Raw genomic sequence first — 25,013 nt, forward strand, 5'->3', positions numbered from 1 at the left:
CTTTTAAAATAAGTCTCTAAGGTCAGACAAAGGGACAGAAACTCATAGCTTTCTACCAGCCCAATGACAAAACTATAAGTTGTTTTTTAACATCTACTTTTTCATCTATTTGGCAGTCACAGTGAAAAGTATAAACATTGGCACGCTTTGTCTTGTGATTCTGCTGTTCGTAAAAAATGACCATGCGCAAAGTACCAGACTTTAAGGCTTTGACTTGATGCCAATTGTTACGATATTACTTCAGGGAGCAGACATGACACCGTCTTAGGTTTTAGCCATCACTTTTTTATTATCTCCACACCACCCTCCGGTGGCTTCCACATGAACTGCACCTTAAACAACAACTGTTCACTCATATCATGACATCCCCCTTTTTTTTTTTTTTTTCAACAACAGGGGCAAACAACAAAGTAACTCACAACACCACTCAAGGCCCATGACCAGAGGGAAAAAAGAAAGGGAGAAAAAAAAAAATGCCTCTTGGCATACTCACATTTCTCTCTAGTGAACACTTTTTTTATTTTTATTTTTTTTTTTTTAATCACAGCATGTGCTCAAAACATAATGTTCATTTTATTCCTCAATAAGCCTTCTGGGCTTGGAAACAATACGTCCACTCGCAGTTTTGGGTGGGGAACTTGGAAACTCTGTGGGAGTGACATTTGTACTTTGCATGTCCATCTCACTTTGTCCCTGTGTTTCATCACACTCATTTTGCTGTGTTACGTTTTGGTTGTCCCTTGACTGCCTTAGAAACTTTCTGTTCCTTCTATATGTCTGTCCATCAGGCATCTGAACAACATAAGATCTTGGATGTTCAGATAAACCTGTCACCTGAGCTGGATTCCATACACCCTGTTGCCACATTCTGACAGTGTCACCAACCTGCAGTTGTTTAAGTGCTTTGGTTCCTTGGTTAAAGTATTCTCTCTGTTTCTGTTGTCTTGTTTCTAACAACTGCTGCACTGTCTTAGTGACCATGTGGGGTTTCAATCTTTGCGATGTTGTTGGAAGTCTTGTTCTTATGCGTCGACCCATTAGCAGCTGGGCTGGTGACGCTCCAATGTCCTCCAACGGTGTACTCCTCAGATTCATTAATGATAGATACGGGTCATTCCCCTCGGCTTTTGCCTTTTTTAACAAGAGTTTCACTGTTTGTACTCCTCTCTCTGCCATTCCGTTTGACTGTGCATGGTGGGGGCTCGTAGTGTTGTGACAAAACTCCCACTCTTTTGCAAAGTCTTGGAATTCACGGGAGCTGAACTGTGGTCCGTTGTCTGAAATCACCGTTTCAGGAATCCCGTGTCTGGCAAATTGTGACTTAAGATGAGTGATAACTGTTGCACTTCTTGTGTCTGACTTCAGCCACTCAACCTCAATGAACTTGGAATAGTAATCCACTAAGAGGAGATATTCCTGCTGGTCAAAAGTAAATAGGTCCACACCTATCTTCTGCCAAGGTCTTTCAGGAACACTATGTGGATGTAGTGGTTCTTTGTTCTGTCGTTTCTGGTGAGTACTGCACACATCACAGCAGTTCACCATCTCTGTGATACTCTGTGACATTCCAGGCCAAAAGAGTACTTCTCTCGCTCTGCGTCGGCAGCTTTCAATACCCAAGTGACCCTCATGAATGCGCTTTAGCATTTCTGCTCTCAGTGCTGCAGGAACAATAAGCTGCTCTCCTTTGAACAGAACTCCATCCACTACTGAAATTTGTTCCCTGTAATTCCAATACGCTTGGATTTCTGTTGCAGCTTGGTTTCTTGTTTCTGGCCATCCATCCAGAACTGTCTCTGTAAGTTTAGTCAGTGTCATATCATTCCTTGTTTCCTTTCTGAATTCCTTTAGTTTTGCACTTGTCACAGGTAAGTTGGAAATTACCATGTGCACCTGGTCTTCTATCTCATTATCAGATGAGCTGGTCACTGGCAAATATGCTCTGGATAATGTGTCTGCGATGTACATTTCACTTCCTGGCTTGTACTGTACTTGTACCTGATATTTTTGCAGTCTCATTAGGAGTCTCTGTATTCTTGCTGGAGCACTGCTCAACGGCTTTTTCATTATCACTTCTAGTGGTTTGTGATCTGACTCCACGTTCACTTCTCTGCCATACACATACTGATGGAAACGCTCTGCACCAAACACAATTGCCAACATCTCCTTTTCTATTTGTGCATAACGCTGTTCAGTCTCTGTTAATGAGCGTGATGCATAAGCAACTGGCTTGCCATCTTGTAGTAAGACAGCACCGAGTCCACTTTTAGAAGCATCGACAGATAGTGTTACTGGAAGCTGTACATCATAGTATCTGAGCACAGGAGCTTCAGTAAGAATTGTTTTCAATTTGTTGAATGCGTGCTGATGCTCACCTTCCCACTGCCATGCAGCATCATCTCTGGTAAGGCCGCGTAATGGCGCTGTGTGTTGTGACATGTTTGGAATGAACTTTGCTAGGTATGTCACCATACCCAGAAATCGCTCCACATCTTTTTTGCACTCTGGTGTAGGCATTTTCTTTACTGCCTCTATCTTGCTCTGATCTGGTTTCAAACCATCTGCCGAGAAGATGTGGCCAAGGTATTTAATTTCCTCCAGGCCTACCTTGCATTTGTCTTTGTTCAGCTTAAAATTTTTTGCTCTTGCTCTCTCCAGCACTTGCCTCAGTCTGTCGTCATGCTGTACTTTAGTCTCTCCCCAGATCAAAAGGTCGTCTATGTATGTCTCGACGCCATCAATCCCCTCAAACAGCTGCCTCACCGTCCTGTGGAATACTTCTGGAGCTGAATTAATTCCAAAAGGCAGGCGAAGGAATCTGTAACGACCAAAAGGTGTGTTGAATGTACAGAGACGAGAGCTGGCTTCATCCAATTTAAGTTGCCAAAATCCTGAGCTTGCGTCCAGCACTGTGAAGTATTTGGCCTTTGCCAGTCGGCTCGTTATCTCTTCAACTGTTGGCAACTGGTAGTGCTCTCTCATGACTGCTGTATTGAGATCACGTGGATCTAGGCAGACTCTCAGTCGTCCAGTAGCCTTTTCCACAACGACGATTGGATTTACCCACTGGGTAGGCTCTTCAATTTTTGTAATCACCTCCATTTTTTCCATTCTGTCCAGTTCTACTTTGAGTTTTTCTCTCAAAGTGACGGGGATTTTTCTCGGTGGATGAACTTTTGGTGCCACACTATCATTAATTTGAATGGTGTGTTCTCCCTCAAGGCAACCTATCCCCTCAAACACATCAGCAAATTCTTTGAAGATGTCCATTTCATCACTTTTATTCAGTGCCATCACTCTCTTGATGAGTCCCATTTCTTCACATGTTTGAATTCCCAGAATTGGCTTGGTTTCTGATTTTACGACAATGAACTCCAAAGCAAAACTTTTCTTTTTGTATTTCACTGCCCAAGTGCACTTTCCTTTAACTGCTATTTTGTCTCCGGTGTATGTTGACAACCTGACATTTGTGGGTCTAAGCATTTGCTTATTTCCTATTCTTCGTAGTAGACTGTAGGGAACCACATTGGCTTGTGCACCAGTATCAAGTTTGAATTTCACAGGTTTGTGGCCAACTTTTATTTCTACAGTCCATTCATCTGTTCGTGTCTGTGTTTTTGCATTTACAGCTCCAATGAACAGACTTGCCTGCTGATCCGTAGCTTCATCGGCGACAGTGTGCACTTTTCTCGATCTACACATTCTGGCAAAGTGATTCATTTTCCCGCAGTTCTTGCACAGTTTGCCATAAGCAGGGCATTGGCGTAATGCATGCTTAGTTCCACATCGTTTGCAATTAAACGTGCTTGCTTGGTCTTTGTCGTTCAGTTTCATCTTACTTTGTCTGTCTTTTTTGCATGTCTGCTTATGTCTCACTGCATCTACGTCTTTACTTTCATGTGCAGAGACTTGAGCATTTTGATCCTCCTCATGCATTTGCTTGATTTGAGCTTTTGTGGTCTCAGCTGCAATGCAAAGCTGAACTACTTTTTCGAGAGTAATATCATCTTCTCTTAACAGCCTTTCTCTCATTGCATCCGATGTAATTCCACACACTACCCGATCTCTGATGAGGGATTCTTGCAGTTGTCCAAATTCACATGACTTGGCCCTTAGCTTTAGCTCCGTGATGTACTGGCTAATTGGCATATCCCCTTGCACACACGTGAAAAACTTGTACCTTTCATAGGTTATGTTCTTCTTTGGGCTACAGTATTCCTCAAATTTCTCCATTATTTTCGTCAGCGTATGCTCATCACCATTTTCCGCAAACGTGAAGGTATTATACACTTCAACCGCTTCCTCTCCAGCAACGTGAAGAAATAGTGAAGACTGTACCTTGGGTGGCTTGCTAGCACCTCCTGTAGCCGCGAGATACAGCTCGAACCGTTGCCGAAACCGTCTCCAATTTTCCGAGAGGTTCCCTTGCAGCAAATCAAGTCCAGCTGGCGGCTTAAGCCCTTCCATGTGTGCGACACTCTTCTATAGCCTTATCAGTTCACTTCTGACACCATGTTACGATATTACTTCAGGGAGCAGACATGACACCGTCTTAGGTTTTAGCCATCACTTTTTTATTATCTCCACACCACCCTCCGGTGGCTTCCACATGAACTGCACCTTAAACAACAACTGTTCACTCATATCATGACACCAATGGCCTGAGGAGGACAGTATTACCCTTGGACATGTGTAGTCTGCCGTCTACTCAATAGAAGAACAAGAAGCGCGGAAATGGCACAACTGTCTTCAGTTTCTGGGAGAGTTTAACAATGAGAGACTGATGATGCAGAAGAAATCTCCGTGGTTAAAAACATTAAAAACAGTCGTCCAGGATGATGAGATCCGCCACTGGCTCAGACTGCTGTATATCAGCCGGAGACCCGAGATGAAGTCACGCAGCAGGTATGTAAAACTGTGATGTTCTCAATGAACTAACACAGGAACGATCTGAGCTCAGTCTGTAAGCTAACAGGCTAAAATCAGAGAGCAGCTAATCAAACAAGTGCGTCCGTTTTTTTTAAAGGTAAACTTTTAACAATAGACTTTCATGAGACACATCAAAACCAAACAGGGAGGGAAAGCTTCGGTTTTCTGCACTGTGCCACAGTTCGCTGTCTGCTTCGGTTCACGACGCCTCACTCCGGGGCTACAGACAGTTCTCTGCCGCCTGTGGTGCTCCTCACCTCCGTCTGCACCCACAGACTTCCCGAGGTGGAGGCAGGCCGGCAGGGACTTTGAGAGATGGGCTTTACTTTTAAAAATAGCCCTTAATCAGGGTCTAACTCACTAAAAGATGGCCACATGTCTCTCTCCAACTTAATCTCTTTCTTTTAAGTAATTGTTTTTCATTGAAATGAAATTAATTGTTCAATAAAATGATTACATTTATAATTGAATTAAAGTTAAATGAATCAAGGTGATTTTGACTTTGCTAGTTAACAGGAAGAGAAACAAACTTACACAGGATAAAATGAAATTTGGAGCCAGCAGAAAAAGTCAGATCACAGACAAACAGAAACATTCCTCTTTGGCTAAAATAAAATGCAGATTATTGCTCATCTGCAGTTTTAATCATGGTGAATAATTTATGATTCAGCCAAGTAAGATTCTTCTGTGTGGAGGTTTTTCCCCTGTCAAAAGGCATTGACCATTACCTTCATCTAAACATGGAATTTAAGTCATGTAGTTGCCGTTGTTTGTTTTTAAAGAGGTCATAATATTTTTGTGATGGTAGAAATTTATCTTCAAAGTAATAGTTATAAAGTGAATTAATAAGACTTTCCAACAAAGAGAGGGAGTCACATGGTGCTTCTGAAACATTTGTACAAACCTCTCTCACATATGTGAGCAACATGCTCACAGTGTACAGCCCTGCTGACTGAGGCTGCACCTTTACCTGTCTAATCTTTTTCTTTTTACTTTGTTCCTCAAGTCCCACATCAACATGAAGTGTAAGGAGGAGGAAGATCTGGCTGGCCAGCAGGTCTGGAAGCAGGAGAGGAACTTCAATCTGGACCAGGAGGACACAGATCCCCCACAGATCAAAGAGGAACAGGAGGAACTCTGCATCAGTCAAGAGGGAGAACAGCTTGTAGTGAAACACGAGGATGAAGGCATCGTCGTCTGGAGCGGGGAAGAGCGGCTCAGACAGCTGCATAACATCTGGAAACCTGAGAAAGATTTACAGACCAGCGGTAAAACTGTAATCGCTTTTCTGAAGTGTTAACATTAATATTAAACCTACAGTTTGTATCAGTCAGATCTATTTAATGTGTATTCGTGAAAACATGACAGGGAGTTTTAAATGGACTGGTTCTTATATAGCGCTTTTCTACTCAATCTTGAGCACTCAAAGCGCTTTACAAAACTTGTGCATTCACCCACTCACTCCCATTCGCACAAGCACATTTTTCTTAGTGCTTTCTACCAACATTCAGACACACATTCCACAGATCAAAGAGCAACTTGAGGCAACTTGGAGTTAGTATCTTGCCCAAGGATATTTGAAATGCAGACTAGGTGAAGCCGGGAATCGAACCGATCAGTAGATGATCTGCTCTACCGCCTGAGCTACAGCCACCCCCAATAGTGAAGATTATTTTGAAAAATATCAAGATGTAGATCAGTTTCGAGATCAACTCCAAAATAGATCATCAGTCAGTCAGTAATAAGTGAGTTCTTTTTTGTTTGAAAGGTTTTTTTTACTCTTAATGTTGCTGAAAAATGTCAGAACTCAAGTTCTCATTTGCATCAGAGTGCACAAATAACTTCATTTTTACACACTTTTAATTTCACCTGCAAATGTGAGCAACATGCCCTCATTACAGACTTTAACTAAAACTTTATCTTCTCAGAAGTGTTTTTCTATAATTACATTTTTTTTATTGTTCGTTTAGAAGCAATAGTGGAGAGACCGGCTGACTGCTGCAGAAGAAATCTGCTCTGAGGTTAACAGAACGTCTGATCGTCCAGTATGAGATCAACCTTCAGCAGAGACTGCTGGATATCAGCCGGAAACCCGAGATAAAGTTACGCATAACAGGTAAAACTGCGATGGTCTCAGTGGACTAACACAAGAATACAACTCATGTAGGACCTGATCAGAGCTCAGCTTGTAGGCTAACATACTGAAATCAGGGAGCGGCTAATCACACAAGTGCGTCTCTTTTTTACGGTGAACTTTTAGCATTAAACAAACCTTGAGACCGAGAGAAAGTGCCTTTATAGAAGATTTATTTAGAAGATTAAGATAAAGGAGGCAGGGAGGGAAAGCTTCTGTTTTCTGCACTGTGCCACAGTTCGCTGTCTGCTTCGGTTCACGACGCCTCACTCCGGGGCTACAGACAGTCCTCTGCCGCCTGTGGTGCTCCTCACCTCCGTCTGCACCCACAGACTTCCCGAGGTGGAGGCAGGCCGGCAGGGACTTTGAGAGATGGGCTTTACTTTCAAAAATACCCCTTAATCAGGGTCTAACCCTACAAGACCATCGTGCCTCCCCCACCATCCTCACCTCATTTTAAAATGTATATTTTTCAACTGAATTATATTTGGGTTCAAGAAAATGATGAAGTTTTTAAAATAACTTTGTAATGTTCTAATAAACAGTCTTAACTCGAACTAAATCAGCTCAAATCTCACAGATGTCAGTGTTATTCACAAAGCATGGAAACATAGTTGTTAGTTTTGAATGCAGCCACAGCAGGCAAACTATGGCTGCATGCTCCAAAGAACAGGAGCACAGTAACTGAACACACTCTTAGCACACTTACATCTGATTTTGGGAACAGTTAACAGATCTGAACCTGATGACCTGAGAGGTTTAACTGGGTCAAAGGTCGAGAGCCAATTGAGAACTGTCCGGTTAAACCAACTAAATGATGAAACCTTTGATTTAAAATGTCATGATCAACAGTATCAAAGGCAGCAATGAGATCAAATAGAACTAAGACTGAAACTCTGAGTCCCTAATAATCTTCAGATCACTGATGACTTTAGTTGGGTTGATTCTGTGCAATGACTGGCTGTGAAACCTGACTGGTACTTATCTGCTATGGCACTGTGAGATTTTCAGTTTAATCTACAACAATGACAAACATTTACTTGCAGCGTGAAGCTGGCAGCAGCTACCTGAATGATTTGTACTCTGAACTTTCCTAATAAGAGTATCAGAGCTCGAGAGTAACTTACACTTTCATTGTTCACGTTTGTACAGTTTAAATTTCACTCACATATGAGGACATGCTCAGAGTGGACTATATTTGCTCAGATGTGTTTTCCTGTCATCACATTATTAACCTTTTTCCTCAGTGACCCTTTGTTCCTCAAGATCTCCCCCTAACATGAAGTGTGAGGAAGAGGAGGGCCTGTATGACCAGCAGGTCTCCAACCAGGAGAGGAACTCCAGTCTGGACCAGGAGGGCCCAGATCCTCCACAGATCAAAGAGGAAGAGGAGGAACTCTGCATTAGTGATGACGTAGAAAAGATTGTACTCAAACAGGAGGATGAAGGCCTCATCTGGACTGAAGAAGAGCAGCTCAGACAGCTGGATAACATCTGGAAACCTGAAATGAACTTACACAGCAGGGGTATGTAAAACCGTAATGGTCTTACCTAAAAATTAATATGACTTTAATTCATTCAATAAAGATATTTTGGAAACACATCAGAGTTCTTCAAGGCCAGTGTTTAAATAAACTCAGCTGATTGTTAGTCGAGGTTTTCTGAGAGCTTCGCTGCTTTTTATCCCCATATTTTAATCCTACTTTTAAATTTCCCCTTCTGTCTGATGTTTGTCTTATCATTTACATAAACATCTTTCCAACAGTAATTGGTGGACAAACTGTGATTGGTGCATAGAAATTTACTAACGTGTTAGAAGTGAGTGCATGAAATCTTATTTTAACAGTTTCCAGGTCTGGGTAAATGATATGATGATATTTCTGATGATATTTTGATTAAACTCTGTTGTAGAGTTGGAAATGGACAGCTGTAGACACCACTGCCGAGTAGTCATTCTTGTTATACTTCTATATTTATCTAAGACAAGTAATTTTGTCCATTTGTCACCTCAGCTTTCCCACAACAGCATGAATGTGAGGAGGAACTGGTTTTTGGGGACCAGGAGAGAAACTTCAGCCTCGACCAGGAGGATCCGGAGCTTCCACACATAAAAGAGGAAGAGGAGGAACCTTGCACCAGTCAGGACGTAGATCAGCTTGTAGTGAAGCAGGAGACTGAAGGCATTATTATCTTCATGGTGGCTCCTACTTATGAGGAAAGTGAGCCAGAGCTGGACAGTGAACGTCTCCTTTCTTCCAGCTCTCCTGAACCAGAGAGCAGAGATCAGCAAGACAACTTTCCTGTGTCAGAGAGTCAGCGTAAAACTGACACAAGTAAAAAGTTTGTGAAATGTGAGATTTGTGGAAAAACCTTTGAGTACAGATCCAAACTAACGAGACATATGAGGGTTCACACAGGTGAGAAGCCACATTCTTGCAGCACCTGCGGAAAAAGATTCAGCCTGATGATAAACTTGAAAACTCACATGAGAATCCACACAGGTGAAAAGCTTCATTCAGAGGATACAGTTACAAAGACACATGAGGATTCACACTAGTTAAAAGTGGGAGAACTGTCAGATGAAGCAGTCCACTGAGAAGCCAGATCAGAGCAGATCAGATGACCTCCTTCATTAAAAAACTCTCTGTATTGTTTATTGTATGTAGGGGTGGGAGATATAGCCTCAAAATAATATTTCAAGAAACTTACATTTAAAAAAAATAATGTACATTTTATCAGCTCGGCAGGCAGCAGCATTTATATGTGTAAGTAAATGATGGATTTTCCATCTTTCTCTTCCAGTGAGCTGCTGTCACTGATGACAGCTTAGCTAATTCAAAGTGTGAAAATGTGGCCACCTCAAGGTGCTTGATATTGTAAGGTAAAGACCCAACAATAATACAATGAAAACAGAGAAAACCCAAACAGTCATATGACCCCCTATTAGCAAGCGTTTTGGCGACAGTGGGAAGGAAAAACTCCTTTTTAACAGGAAGAAACCTCCAGCAGAACCAGGCTCAGGGAGGGACCCCCATCTGCAACAAGGAAAGTTTTAAGTCTAATCTTAAAAGCTGAAGGCTCTGCCTCCCATTCTACCTTTAAATACTCTATGAACAACATTATAGTGCAATGTTAGTGACACGGCATACATGAAATATGAGCACATAAGTATCCTCAGGGGTGTTTTTCCTGGAAGTTTTAAGAAAAGTGTATTACAAGTGCTTACACTCTAGCTTAATATCCAAAATAACCTTGTAATGCGGAGCCTGCACAATTCTGTCATATAAGCAGAGGTGGAAAGTAACGAATTACATTTACTTGCGTTACTGTAATTGAGTAGTTTTTTTGTGTATTTGTACTTTTTAAAGTCATTTTTCAAGTCTGTAATTTTACTTTTACTTAAGTATATTTTTTAAAAAGTATTGTAGTTCGCTACGTTTTCAATCACACCCGTTACTGAGTAAATTAAAAAAACCATTGCACTTCGGAAATACTGCAGGGAATGATGGGTAGTAGAACAAACTGGCGCTAAGGTCACGTTAAAGATGGAGTCTGACATCGGTGTTATGGATCCAGTGAAAAAAGAAGCCCCGTCGAATTCTGCTGACCCTGAACTCGAAGAAACGGATGTGAACCCCTGGCCGTATTTAAGGGACCATTTCGGCTTCAAGTGCAAGAAAGGCAACAGCTTTATTATGCAGTGTAAGCTGTGTTTGCCCAGAGAGACCGAGTTAGCAGCTTTTAAAAATTCCACATCAAACCTGCGCAAGCATGTGGAGGTAAGTTAAATACAACTCGTACCGTTATGGTAGCAAAAAGGCTGTGTTCAAATTAATCACATTAAGTTAAGACATCTGTGAAGAACACAGATAACGTTGGTTGGTACTAGCAACTTGCTGTAATCGGGCACGTTGTTGTCCACGCAACTTACATTTTTTTTACTGGGTTGGTAAATTGCCAAAAGAAAATGTGTTTACCTACGTTTTTCCTGTTTGTTAATAATAAGAATTTATTTAAAAAAATAGTTAAATTAAAGACAGAAGCGGCTACTTTCTTACTTAACCCACATATGTTCACACTGCAGGCAAAAGAATAACAGAGCGCTCACTTACCTTAGATTAGTCAAAGACAGCTGACTTCTGTTACTTGTTAATTAGCACTTGCAACCTCCCGTTAACTAGCCTGTTACTGTCCAATAAAAAAAACCCCACGAGGTATATTGGTATAATTTACCAGCGGTAGCTATGTAATGCATTGATGTCTTATTAGGGACATCAAAAAACTTTCTCTCAAACTTAACACTGGCCTGCCTGCCTCAGCTGCCTTCGAGCGTCTCTTTAGCTGTGCTGGACTACTGTTCACTGCAAAGTGAGCAAGGATGAACTCTACTAACTCTGAAAATCAACTGCTCCTCAAAATTAACAGGAAGTTCAGAGAGTAACACTCTAGGATGGATACAAAGGAACTTTAATCTAGAGGTACAGTAGGGCAGGGCCAAGTTTAAAAAATTCAAAAACATTTTTAAAGCAGCTGCCGTTCAGTTCAGTACTTGTTCTCTTATTTGACAGTTTAGAACACATTCTCATGTGAAAGAATGATATGGTTTTGTATTGAAAACACTGTGATACCTGACGGTTTGGTTTGGTTGATTGGTTTGGTGACCATTATCCATTTTCATGTATAGACTTGCAGTTTAACTGCCACTGCACTTTAATTTGTAAAGTTTTTCTTTTCACTAAAAAAGAACTACTTTGAGATTTATATCCCACTGTCCTTTTTTGCACTACTCAGAAGCGGCTGTCCTCCTGCTGACAGAAAAGTAACTATGTAACTTTTACTCTGAGTACATTTTAAATGAGCTACTTTTTACTTTTACTTGAGTACATTTTTAGACAGGTAATTTTACTTGTACTTGAGTAAAATTTCAGCAAAGTAATAGTACTTTTACTTGAGTAAAATATTTTAGTACTCTTTCCACCTCTGCATATAAGGAAAAGAAATTCTACCTGGTTTGTTTCATCTTGGGTCGAGCTTTTTAACCTCCTGCTTTTCCACCGTGTAGCACATCAGTAATTTCCATCCACTGACTGCTCTTGCTGTTATATGAAATGTAACTCGCGAGTGCTCCAGTGATGCATGGTTGAATCATTTGTTTACCTTTGGGTCGCACATCACTGCTGCTAGTATCTCCTGCTCACGTGCCTTCACAGCCCGGTTGTACTCAAGTGTGTTTTTGCTTAAAGTGTTGTAACAGGTTTGCTTTTTTCACTTTCAGTGGGAAAAGTTTTCTTGCATATTTTGCGAACATTCAGCTACCAAACTGTGACTGGAGCCCGACATATGGCTCTGGCTGTGAGACATGACTGGGGTTGACTCATTGGGGTGAATGCAAACACATGATGTTCCTCTAAACACACTTTTTTGTAAACATTTATACCAGTATTATTGCAGATCATATGATATGTCACAGCCCTAATTCTGTTTGTTGCATATTCCATTAAAACCTGTAATGAAGATGAAACACGTATTTACATTCATTTGATGTGATATTTGTATCGTGTTGAGCTGTGGAGGTGACAAAAAAGTTGCTGAGATGTTTTATTTTTTTGTTTAGTGGAGAGGTTTTACTCCACAGAGTCAAAGCTGGAAAGAAACACACATGAGACCAAACATTTTGTGATTTAATCTTGATTTTCATGAAGACTGAATTTCAGCATGTGCTCATCCTGTTGATTCGTATGTTGGTGTTGGTTATGTGTCTTAAAAGTGAAATAAAGATTTCTTTAAAACTTCTTGTGGCTATTTTTTTAAGGCACAATCTTTACAACATGAAACAACGTCTGTGAAGCACATTTTGTACAGTGGGCAGGGAGACTTGCCCATCACTGTGGTGGTGGGGTGGATGAGATTTGCCTGCGGTCACTTAAGGCTCTGTATGTTGTGGGTCTGTCCTGGTTGTCCTGCTCAAACATTGTATGGAAGTTGAGGTCAGTGCCTTCAGACCGGCCAACTATGGTGGTAATCATGGTCCCCTGTTTTATGAAGGGAGTGTAGAGGGTATGTTTGCACTTCAGGCCTCCCTAGGAAGGTCTATATCTGTAGTCACTTTCACTGTTTTCTTATTGCTGTTTCAAATTGTTGTTTCTGTTTGTAGCCTTTTTATTGAAGGATTTTGGTTTATATTATTAATATGTGCATTTGTTGTTATTAATAATATTTGCTTCACTCTCCATTTGATGTGTTTTTGGTATGTTTTACTTTTAATTGTTCTATGATTATGTTTATGTGTGGTTTATAATTATATTTAAGTTCTGGGTTTTTTTATGAATAAAAGTGACTTAACTTGTCAGAGATATGAGACTTTGGGCATTTCCCCTTCTGTCTTATTCTCAGTGTCTTGTCTCCATGTTTATTTACCTCTGTGTTGCTATCTTTGTGTCTCTGTCTCTTTCTCTTCCCCTGTTCAGTGGGATTTAAGACTTCCAACAAATAATTTCAAAGGGTCAATTAAATTTTAATAAAACCATTTTACTCAACACTGCACTCGAATTTTAGCATTTTTTTTTACTCAGTCATAAAAAGATTCATCTTAAAATATGTTTTAGAGACATTTTTATTACTTTTTTTTCTTTCTTTCTTTCTTTCTTTCTTGTTTTTTAGCCATCAGAATTATTGTCTGAAGGCCAAAAAAGATGCCCAACTAACTTAATTTACCAAATGGACCATCACGGCCTTGCCATATTGGTCTATTTGATCAACCTTTGTTATTATTTATTTATTTTAATTTATTTTCAGCTGTTACAGATAGGACAGACATGACTGGGGGAAAGAAAGAAAGAAAGGAAGGAAGGAAGGAAGAAAAGGGGAAGAGGGACAGTGAGAAAGGGCACTTAAAAAATATCTCCCAGGTCACCTGTTGAGAGAAGAAAATAAGAGAAAACAAGCAAAAAAGAGAGCAACATAATAACACAACACCATTGCAATAATCTAGCTAAGTGTAAATAACAGTAAATATTAAATACTGAATGTGATTGTGCAGCACGCAAGATTGACATCGCACAATGTGGTTTGAGGTAGCAGCCAAGAAAGGTGTAGCTTGTGTGTGTGAACACCTGTGTGGATGAGTGCTCGTCTATTCAAAAGGCTTCTCCATGTAACGATCTGCTAGAAGGTGTGGGGAGCCACAGCCCCGTCCCCCAGGGCATGAAGCAGGCATGGAGGAGATCCAGGCCCCAGACATCCAGAGGCCCCCAGAGTGCGAGCGCCCAAAGAGGACCACCGGAGGGGCAACCATGCCACCTTCCTGGGAAGAGCTGAGGAGAACCCCAGATGAGGGGTCACCCAACAGCCACAGAGCAGAAGCCAGAGGGGGCTGCAGTGACGTACACGCGGGCTCTGCCGGCAGTCAGCTGTGCCAGAGTGAATCGAGCCCCCGCAAGGGGCCCGACCGAGCCACAGGCACCAGGCCCCACCAAGCAGCCGTACCGGGGAGTGAGCTGGTACAGACCTGAGCGTCCAGCCCTGGACACCAAGAACGCACCGATGTCTGAGGGCATCAGCCACCAGCAGGGAGTGTGGTGAGGGGAAATAAGCCTCCATACCTTGGAGGGCCTGAGATGTTCCAAGGGGGTGGAGTGTAAGACCCGAGCTGACATATAGACACAGACGAATAGGCGCACACAGACCTAAACATGCATTCCCACCCTCATGCACACATATACAAATACTCGGCGCTCATCCAACCTGGATACAGACACAAATGGACACTGTACATGTACTGTACAGCACGGCCCCTCCTGAGAACCCTCAATGTCTACATGCATTTAAAACTGAGAGGTGGGCACCGGCGCCAGAGGTGAGGTTGAATACAAAGACTGTCCTCTGGACACCGTATAACATGCCCGATCCCAAGGCCCTATATGTATGTGTTATGAGAGTGTGAGTAATGTGGATGTCTAGGTTGTGGAATAAAATCAGTCTGCTGATAAAACAGTGAGCACAGTGAGAAGATCTTCACTGAGCTGATCCATCTCATCTCATAAAATTGAGGCACAGGTGACCAGGAGGGGACAGAGGGGGAACGACCTTTTATTGCTTTTTTCTACAACAATTTCTTAGTTCAGCTGCAGTATTTGATATCCTGTAATGACTAAAATGATAATTTAAACTAATTTACATAAAAAGATTGTCTTTTAAATGTTAAGTTTATTTAACAACTTTAAAGGCTGAGCAGTGCTATTTTTAAATGAAAAACTCACAGGCTCACATGTTCCAGGATTGAATTAGTGTCTGATAACCCTCCCTCTTCCTGCTCTCTAACTCAGCACCTCCTCTCTGTCCACATGTTCCCTTGTTCCCTCCCCTTCTGATCTGCAGTTTGAAGATGGGTGCAACCAACATGTGGTGACGTATAAGAGCTGACAGATCCCATTCGCTACAGAAACCTATGTTGTTTAGATCAGAGCAGTTTCAGTTCTGAGGAAGTGAAACTCACACAGTCACTGACACTGTTGGGTGAAATGGCGCAGAAAAGTGTTCAGCTGGACCGAGAAACCTTCTCTTGTTCGATCTGTTTGGATCTACTGAAGAATCCGGTGACTCTTCCCTGTGGACACAGCTACTGCATGAAGTGTATTGAAAGCTTCTGGGATGAAGAGGAAAAGAAGAAAATCTACAGCTGCCCTCAGTGCAGACAGACTTTCACAGCGAGGCCTGTCCTGGTGAAAAACACCATGTTAGCAGTTTTAGTGGAGGAGCTGAAGAAGACTGGACTCCAAGCTGCTCCTGCTGATCACTGCTATGCTGGACCTGAAGATGTGGCCTGTGATGTCTGCACTGGAAGAAAAATGAAAGCCTTCAAGTCCTGTTTAGTCTGTCTGGCATCTTACTGTGAGAAACACCTTCAGCCTCATTATGATTCACCTACATTCAAGAAACACAAGCTGGTGGAGCCCTCCAAGAAGCTCCAGGAGAAGATCTGCTCTCGTCATGATGAGGTGATGAAGATGTTCTGCCGTACTGATCAGCAGAGTATCTGTTATCTCTGCTCTGTGGATGAACATAAAGGCCACGACACAGTCTCAGCTGCAGCAGAAAGGACTGAGAGGCAGAGAGAGCTGGAGGTGAGTCGACAAAACATCCAGCAGAGAATCCAGGACAGAGAGAAAGATGTGAAGCTGCTTCAACAGGAGGTGGAGGCCATCAATCAGTCTGCTGATCAAACAGTGGAGCACAGTGAGAAGATCTTCACTGAGCTGATCCATCTCATCCAGAAAAGAAGCTCTGATGTGAAGCAGCAGATCAGATCCCAGCAGGAAACTGAAGTGAGTCGAGTCAAAGAGCTTCAGGAGAAGCTGGAGCAGGAGATCACTGAGCTGAAGAGGAAAGATGCTGAGCTGAAGCAGCTCTCACACACAGAGGATCACATCCAGTTTCTACACAACTACCCCTCACTGTCAGCACTCAGTGAGTCTACAGACTCATCCAGCATCAATATCCGTCCTCTGAGCTACTTTGAGGATGTGACAGCAGCTGTGTCAGAGGTCAGAGATAAACTACAGGACATTCTGAGAGAGGAATGGACAAACATCTCACTGACAGTCACTGAAGTGGATGTTTTACTGTCACAACCAGAGCCAAAGACCAGAGCTGGATTCTTAAAATATTCATGTGAAATCACACTGGATCCAAACACAGCACACATATTGCTGTTATTATCAGAGGGGAACAGAAAAGCAACATTTATGAATCAACAACAGTCTTATTCTGATCATCCAGACAGATTCACTAACAGGTTTCAGGTCCTGAGTAGAGAGAGTCTGACTGGACGTTGTTACTGGGAGGTGGAGTGGAGAGGGGAAGGAGTTTATGTAGCAGTCGCATACAAGAATATCAGCAGAAAAGGAGGTGATGAATGTGTATTTGGATATAATGACAAATCTTGGTCATTAAATTGTAACAACAACAGTTTTACATTTTGGTACAACAACATCCAAACTCCTGTCTCAGGTCCTCGTTCCTCCAGAGTAGGAGTGTACCTGGATCACAGAGCAGGTATTTTGTCCTTCTACAGCGTCTCTGAAACCATGACTCTCCTCCACAGAGTCCAGACCACATTCACTCAGCCGCTCTATGCTGGACTGTTGATTTACTATGGAGACACTGCTGAGTTGATTAAAGTGAAATAGACTGAAGTCTTTCATATTGTTGTAAGTTTAAATCTGTATTTTAGTTCCCTTTTAGTTTCTCTCCATCATTATTGTGGTATTTATGTGCTGCACATAAATCAGATGTCAGTCAAACATTATGGGCAGTACCTCGACATCTTCAACATGTTGTCTTGATGTTTTTACGTTTTATAGGTGGAGCTCTTTCCTGTGTCTGTTCAGCCATGGAGACTATCAATGCTTATGGATATTTTTATTTGAAAAATTTCTCCACATGACAACATAAACTTCTCTATCTTCTAAATGTTTACTGAATATTTTTCTTAGGTATTTGTATGTTGTTGTTTCTCTTCACTGATCTTAACAGAGAAGTCTACAGACCTTCCTTTATCACACAGATTTTATTCTCATTTGTACATTTATAAAGAAAACAATTAATTACAGAGCAATAAGAAATTTTAAGAAAGTGCACTATATCATAATTTATAGTAAAGTGTATTAAAGCATCGTTAGTTAGTCACTTATTTAGTTTGGAGCTGTATCATCTGACACTGTAGAAACATTTCCTCCAGCTTCAGCACAGAATGTTAAAAACAGAACTATTAATGAGAACAAACAGTAGGAACACAGTATCAGCAAACATCATGGCTTAAAATGGAGAGTAAAAATCTAAAAAGAAATAAACAAATTAGTAAAAAGGATTTCCTGTTGACATGTTATTGGTCCTATCTTGTCTGCAGCACCTCCAGGATGCTTCTTATATGTTTCTGGTTATTTTTGCACCAATTTTAGTTTTTGTCAGTAGGAAGTTCAAGTTCAACTCAGTGTGTTTGTTTGTTTTTTTCAAACTGATGCCTGACCTTGAACACCAAACATCTGTCAATAAAGCAATGATATAAAATGCTTATATTAGTACTGAAAAACTGCATATCCACTTTACAAATATAAATAATGATATAAATCCACAGCTGAACTGGAGGAGCAGCTGATCTAGTTCACTCATGTGTTTCTGGACTAAGAGTTGGAGCAAATACCTTATGATTCAGTGATGTTTGTTTTTGTTAAATATTTTGTAGATCCAAGAGTGAGTTTGACTCATGATGATGATGTTCCGAATTAAACAAAGTTGGTCACAAATTCTTCAAAGCTGTTTATTAAGAATATATTCACTTGGACTCATGAGACAGGCTTGTGATCCAAGGGAGCCATCAACTGGACAATTACTGACATGACAACAAAAAAGCTAAGTACAGAGGGGGGAACAGAGGTGAAAATACTTGCTTTAAAGGATTGTAATGTTTCCTTTTAAAATAAGTCTCTAAGGTCAGACAAAGGGACAGAAACTCATAGCTTTCTACCAGCCCAATGACAAAACTATAAGTTGTTTTTTAACATCTACTTTTTCATCTATTTGGCAGTCACAGTGAAAAGTATAAACATTGGCACGCTTTGTCTTGTGATTCTGCTGTTCGTAAAAAATGACCATGCGCAAAGTACCAGACTTTAAGGCTTTGACTTGATGCTAATGGCCTGAGGAGGACAGTATTACCCTTGGACATGTGTAGTCTGCCGTCTACTCAATAGAAGAAGAAGAAGCGCGGAAATGGCACAACTGTCTTCAGTTTCTGGGAGAGTTTAACAATGAGAGACTGATGATGCAGAAGAAATCTCCGTGGTTAAAAACATTAAAAACAGTCGTCCAGGATGATGAGATCCGCCACTGGCTCAGACTGCTGTATATCAGCCGGAGACCCGAGATGAAGTCACGCAGCAGGTATGTAAAACTGTGATGTTCTCAATGAACTAACACAGGAACGATCTGAGCTCAGTCTGTAAGCTAACAGGCTAAAATCAGAGAGCAGCTAATCAAACAAGTGCGTCCGTTTTTTTTAAAGGTCAACTTTTAACAATAGACTTTCATGAGACACATCAAAACCAAACAGGGAGGGAAAGCTTCGGTTTTCTGCACTGTGCCACAGTTCGCTGTCTGCTTCGGTTCACGACGCCTCACTCCGGGGCTACAGACAGTTCTCTGCCGCCTGTGGTGCTCCTCACCTCCGTCTGCACCCACAGATTTCCCGAGGTGGAGGCAGGCCGGCAGGGACTTTGAGAGATGGGCTTTACTTTTAAAAATAGCCCTTAATCAGGGTCTAACTCACTAAAAGATGGCCACATGTCTCTCTCCAACTTAATCTCTTTCTTTTAAGTAATTGTTTTTCATTGAAATGAAATTAATTGTTCAATAAAATGATTACATTTATAATTGAATTAAAGTTAAATGAATCAAGGTGATTTTGACTTTGCTAGTTAACAGGAAGAGAAACAAACTTACACAGGATAAAATGAAATTTGGACCCAGCAGAAAAAGTCAGATCACAGACAAACAGAAACATTCCTCTTTGGCTAAAATAAAATGCAGATTATTGCTCATCTGCAGTTTTAATCATGGTGAATAATTTATGATTCAGCCAAGTAAGATTCTTCTGTGTGGAGGTTTTTCCCCTGTCAAAAGGCATTGACCATTACCTTCATCTAAACATGGAATTTAAGTCATGTAGTTGCCGTTGTTTGTTTTTAAAGAGGTCATAATATTTTTGTGATGGTAGAAATTTATCTTCAAAGTAATAGTTATAAAGTGAATTAATAAGACTTTCCAACAAAGAGAGGGAGTCACATGGTGCTTCTGAAACATTTGTACAAACCTCTCTCACATATGTGAGCAACATGCTCACAGTGTACAGCCCTGCTGACTGAGGCTGCACCTTTACCTGTCTAATCTTTTTCTTTTTACTTTGTTCCTCAAGTCCCACATCAACATGAAGTGTAAGGAGGAGGAAGATCTGGCTGGCCAGCAGGTCTGGAAGCAGGAGAGGAACTTCAATCTGGACCAGGAGGACACAGATCCCCCACAGATCAAAGAGGAACAGGAGGAACTCTGCATCAGTCAAGAGGGAGAACAGCTTGTAGTGAAACACGAGGATGAAGGCATCGTCGTCTGGAGCGGGGAAGAGCGGCTCAGACAGCTGCATAACATCTGGAAACCTGAGAAAGATTTACAGACCAGCGGTAAAACTGTAATCGCTTTTCTGAAGTGTTAACATTAATATTAAACCTACAGTTTGTATCAGTCAGATCTATTTAAGGGAGATTGGTTATGGCGTCCACCTGAGTGGCAGTGAGACTTCGAGCTCCGACCTCAACGTCCTTTGCCTACGCCCAACAGCGGTTAAAATCCAATCTTTTAGCGGCTGCCTCACCGACTTAAGCTTCTGTTCTGATCTAAACAACCAAGATGCCGACCAAACATAGGTCCAAGCCTAAAACAGCCGGAAAGGATGGATCAGACGATGACCCTAACAACGAACCTGAAACCGAGAAAATGGAAGGCGCTAGTGCTAGTGCTCAACAGACCGAGGCGAGTGTTTTGGCCGCAATTCAGTCGTTGAAAGTACATTTCACTGCTCAACTGCAAGAAGTTAAAATATCAAACCAAGAAATAAAAGAGGCGATTGGAGTGTTTTCGGAGAGGCTCACCTCCGCAGAAACTCGCATCAGTAAAGTTGAAGACGACGTCTCTTCCCTCGTAAGTAAAGAGACTTCCCTTCATAAGAAAATTCAGGAACTACAGTTAAAGGTGGACGACCTCGAAAATAGAAGCCGGAGATCTAATCTGAGACTCGTCGGATTGACTGAGAATACTGAACAAGGAGAAATTACAATATTCTTGCAAACTTTCTTAATTGATGTTTTGGGACGAGACGCGCTCCCATCCCCACCTATCATTGAACGAGCACACAGACTACAAGGGCGAAATACTCCAAATGGCCCACCCCGTGTGATCATCATGTAATTTTTGAATTATCAAGACAAGATGAGGGTGATGAGAGCGGCACGTCTGAAGGGAAAAATAACGCACAACGGACATCACATTATGTTTTTTCCTGATCTGTCAACGGAAGTCCAGAAACAACGGAAACAATACAACCAGGTAAAACAACAACTCCGTGAAATGCATATAAACTTCGGACTGATCTTTCCAGCAAAAATGAGGATTCTCCACCATGACAACAGGCTCCTCTTCCACACACCAGCGGAGGTGGAAGATTTCATGCGAAAAGTCCGGCAACAAAACGAGGGATAAACTTCACGCCCACTCAGAAACGCTACATCAAATATATGCAACTCTGATGAACAACTCCAAACCGGACATATAACGGCTGCTGGTGTACAGGTATGATATAGATGGCCTTAGGTATGCTATGTCTAAATCTTTTCATTCAGTTACATTTGTATGGCCACTTCTTTAGTTAATACGGTCGGACCTAAGTTTGTAACTTCAATCATGAGGACGCTCTATCAGCTCCTTCACACGGATCTGATGCATAACCAATCCGCTATGACTTTGGGGGGGAAGGTTTTGAGATCTACACCGATGGAAGATCTCTGGGTTGTTTTTTTTTTGTTGTTGTTTTCTTTTGTTTTCTGGTTTATAAGAGATTGTTTTTAAAGTGCAGTGCTCTTGAAATAACAACTTGTGAGTCTCGACAGGAGAGACGAGATGTAGTCAAACCCAGATTACTAAAGGTACAAACTGTATGAGTAGTTATTCAAATATTGATCTAATTTCCTGGAATGTAAGAGGCCTTAGAAAATATATTAAACTGAAAAGAGTAATGGATAGAATAAAACAATATCACCCAAAGATAGTCTTCATTCAAGAAACACACTTACTCGTGAATGAAACTGACCGGATAAGGAGGAGATGGCCAGGTCAGGTTTTCTTTAGCCACTTCTCAACACATGCTAGAGGAGTGGCAACACTCATTCATAAATCAGTACCCATGTGTATTAAAAAAAACATATTGGACCCCGCAGGGAGATTCATTATTCTACAATGCTCCGTGCTGAATCAAGATTTAATATTAGTTAATGTATATGGCCCCAATATTGACGACTCCAACTTTTATAATAATCTATTTCTCTCTATTACAGACCTTCACGGTGAGATAATTGTTGGGGGGGACTTTAATTGTACCCTAGAGCCCAGGCTTGATAGATCATCAGGCTTAGACTCTTCCCATCCAAAATCTAGACAAGTCATACAACACTTTATGTTTGAATTGAATCTTAAAGATATATGGAGATTAAAAAATCCAACAGGGAGAGAATATTCTTGCTACTCAGCCAGTCATAATAGCCGCAGTCGCATAGATTATTTTCTTATCTCAAACTTTCTTATCTCCAGAATTAACAGCTGCTCATATAAAAGTGTGCTTATATCTGACCACTCAATAACCACGCTTAACTTCTCAGTCACAGCAGCTTTTAGACGTAACCCTATTTGGCGTTTAAGACCACACTGGCTGCACAATCAAAAATATTTGGAATATGTAGGCAAAAATATTGATGACTATTTCTACTTCAACAAATCCGAAACTACAGCCTCAGTAAGATGGGAAGCTTTTAAGGTCTTTATTCGTGGACAGATGATAGGCTACACCAAAAACAAAGCAAATAAAAACTATACTGAGATGTTGGACCTCGAAGGTCAAATAAAAGAAGTGGAACTTGAGATAAACCTGAATGACTCTAAAGAAAACCAACAAAAACTTTTAAGATTAAGAGCAAAATACGATAAATTAACTACTGAGAAAGCCTCAGCCGGACTATTTAGACTGAGACAGACCTACTATGACCAAGGGGAAAAGGCAGGAAAACTTTTGGCATGGCGTATAAAAACGCTACTGAACGAACAAACAATAAATGAAATTAGAACTGCAGACGAAAATATCACAGATCCTCATAGAATAAGTGAACTCTTTGAACACTACTATTCACAACTATATACTTCAACAGGAGATACGACTCGAGAATCACTAGAATCCTTCTTTGACTCAATAAGTACCCCTTTACTTTCTGAAGAAGCCCGATGCGAATTAGACTCTCAGTTATCGATGAATGAACTCTCCAATGCAATCGATAAATTAAAAATGGGAAAAACTCCCGGCCCAGATGGAATTCCACTAGACCTTTTCAAAATATTTAAAGATAAATTAATATTCCCTCTGTACGACATGCTGGTGGAAAGCTATGATTCAAAAGAGCTTCCCCCCTCCTTGCGAAATGCACTTATAACGGTATTCCCTAAGCCTGGGAAACCGCCTACAAAATGTGAATCTTATAGACCAATTTCACTAATAAACTCTGATGCCAAGATAATAAGCAAAGTACTGGCAAACAGACTTGAACGGTACCTTCATCTTCTTGTTGATAATGACCAAAATGGGTTTGTAAAAGGCCGACAAACGCAGCATGGGATTCGCAGAGTACTGAATGTACTTTACACAAACTCAGAACAACTAGACATGGCTCTGCTTTCCTTAGACGCAGAAAAAGCTTTCGATAGGGTCGAACATAATTATCTCTATAAGGTACTATCTCAATTCGGCTTTGGCAATTACTTCATGACCTGGGTTAAAATATTAAGATAAGATAAGATAACCTTTATTAGTCCCACACGTGGGAAATTTGTTTTGTCACAGCAGGAAGTGGACAGTGCAAAAGTTATGACGCAAAAATTAGAATACAATAAGAATAAATACAGTACACAGCTGTACAGAATAGAATAAAATAATATACTATATACAGTAGAATAAAATAGAATAAAAATATACAATAAGATAAAAATAGAATACGAATGCTATATACAACTGAGTAAAAATACAACGATGCCAGAAAAGATTATTGCACTTAGTGTTATTGCATATGTATGGATGTGTGTGTTTGTTCAGTTAAAGTCTTTGTTGTGGAGTCTGACAGCAGTGGGGAGGAAAGACCTGCGAAATCTCTCCGTCCCACACCGTGGGTGCCGCAGTCTCCCACTGAAGGAGCTGCTCAGTGCTGTCACAGTCTGCTGCATGGGGTGGGAGATGTTGTCCAACAGGGATGACAGCTTAGCCGCCGTTCTCCTGTCACTCACCACCTCCACTGGGTCCAGAGGGCATCCTAGAACAGAGCTGGCCCTTCGGATCACCCTGTTCAGTCTCTTCCTGTCCCCAGCAGAGATGCTGCCGCCCCAGCAGACCACACCATAAAAGATAGCAGAAGCCACCACAGAGTCATAGAAGGTCTTCAGGAGTGGGCCCTCCACCCCAAACGACCTGAGTCTCCGCAGCAGGTACAACCTGCTCTGCCCTTTCCTGTAGAGGGCGTCTGAGTTATGAGTCCAGTCCAGTCTGTTGTTCAGATGAACACCAAGGTACCTGTAGCTGTCCACAGCCTCAATGTCCATACCCTGGATGTTCAGTGGTTGCAGTGGAGAATGCTTGTGCCTGCGGAAGTCTACCACCAGCTCCTTGGTTTTACTGGCGTTGATCTGGAGGTAGTTCAGCTGGCACCAGTCCACAAAGTCTTGAGTCAGTCCTCTGTACTCCTTGTCGTCCCCATCAGTGATGAGGCCGACTATTGCAGAGTCATCAGAGAACCTATAGCCTCAGTTAGAACCAACAATATTATATCTAGACCATTCTATCTAGGTAGAGGTACACGTCAAGGCTGTCCCCTCTCACCTCTTCTTTTCGTCCTAGCAATAGAACCACTGGCTATTGCGATAAGGAACAACCAAAACATCTCTGGCATTAGAACAAATAATATTGAGTCTAAAATTGGATTATTTGCAGATGATATTATTTTAATGCTGTCTAAATTAAAGAGTTCAATTCCTCAGCTACTTAAAACAATTAACTTCTTTGGCAATATCTCCGGTTACAGGGCTCGCAAAATCG

The 25,013-nt window shown here is 41.3% G+C and overlaps 2 protein-coding genes across 4 annotated transcripts in view; both read left to right on the top strand.

Annotated features, from left to right (window-relative positions):
- LOC112431527 (tripartite motif-containing protein 16-like) overlaps positions 1 to 18,366 on the top strand; it is a 22,037-nt gene extending 3,671 nt beyond the window's left edge. Inside the window, exon 2 of the mRNA XM_076877120.1 lies at positions 15,440 to 18,366. Coding sequence (XP_076733235.1) covers positions 15,583 to 17,250 — 1,668 coding nt within the window. The 5' untranslated portion in view covers positions 15,440 to 15,582 and the 3' untranslated portion in view covers positions 17,251 to 18,366. The remainder of the gene's footprint in view (positions 1 to 15,439) is intronic.
- Positions 4,672 to 12,855, top strand: LOC143412384 (uncharacterized). Of its 3 annotated transcripts, none has more exons than XM_076877141.1 (5): positions 4,686 to 4,905; positions 5,936 to 6,205; positions 6,900 to 7,045; positions 8,311 to 8,589; positions 9,076 to 12,855. In XM_076877141.1, the coding sequence occupies exons 4-5, from the start codon at positions 8,343 to 8,345 to the stop codon at positions 9,618 to 9,620; spliced, it is 792 nt and encodes a 263-aa protein (XP_076733256.1). In that variant the 5' UTR covers positions 4,686 to 4,905; positions 5,936 to 6,205; positions 6,900 to 7,045; positions 8,311 to 8,342; the 3' UTR covers positions 9,621 to 12,855. The 3 variants fall into 3 exon arrangements, with proteins under 3 accessions (XP_076733257.1, XP_076733256.1, XP_076733255.1); XM_076877140.1 differs by having other exon boundaries at positions 4,687 to 4,905; positions 5,936 to 6,197; XM_076877142.1 differs by lacking the exons at positions 5,936 to 6,205; positions 6,900 to 7,045 and having other exon boundaries at positions 4,672 to 4,905.
- Positions 18,367 to 25,013: the final 6,647 nt, after the last annotated feature.

This window comes from Maylandia zebra, linkage group LG18, assembly GCF_041146795.1.
Source record: "Maylandia zebra isolate NMK-2024a linkage group LG18, Mzebra_GT3a, whole genome shotgun sequence".
Classification (NCBI taxonomy): Eukaryota; Metazoa; Chordata; class Actinopteri; order Cichliformes; family Cichlidae; genus Maylandia; species Maylandia zebra.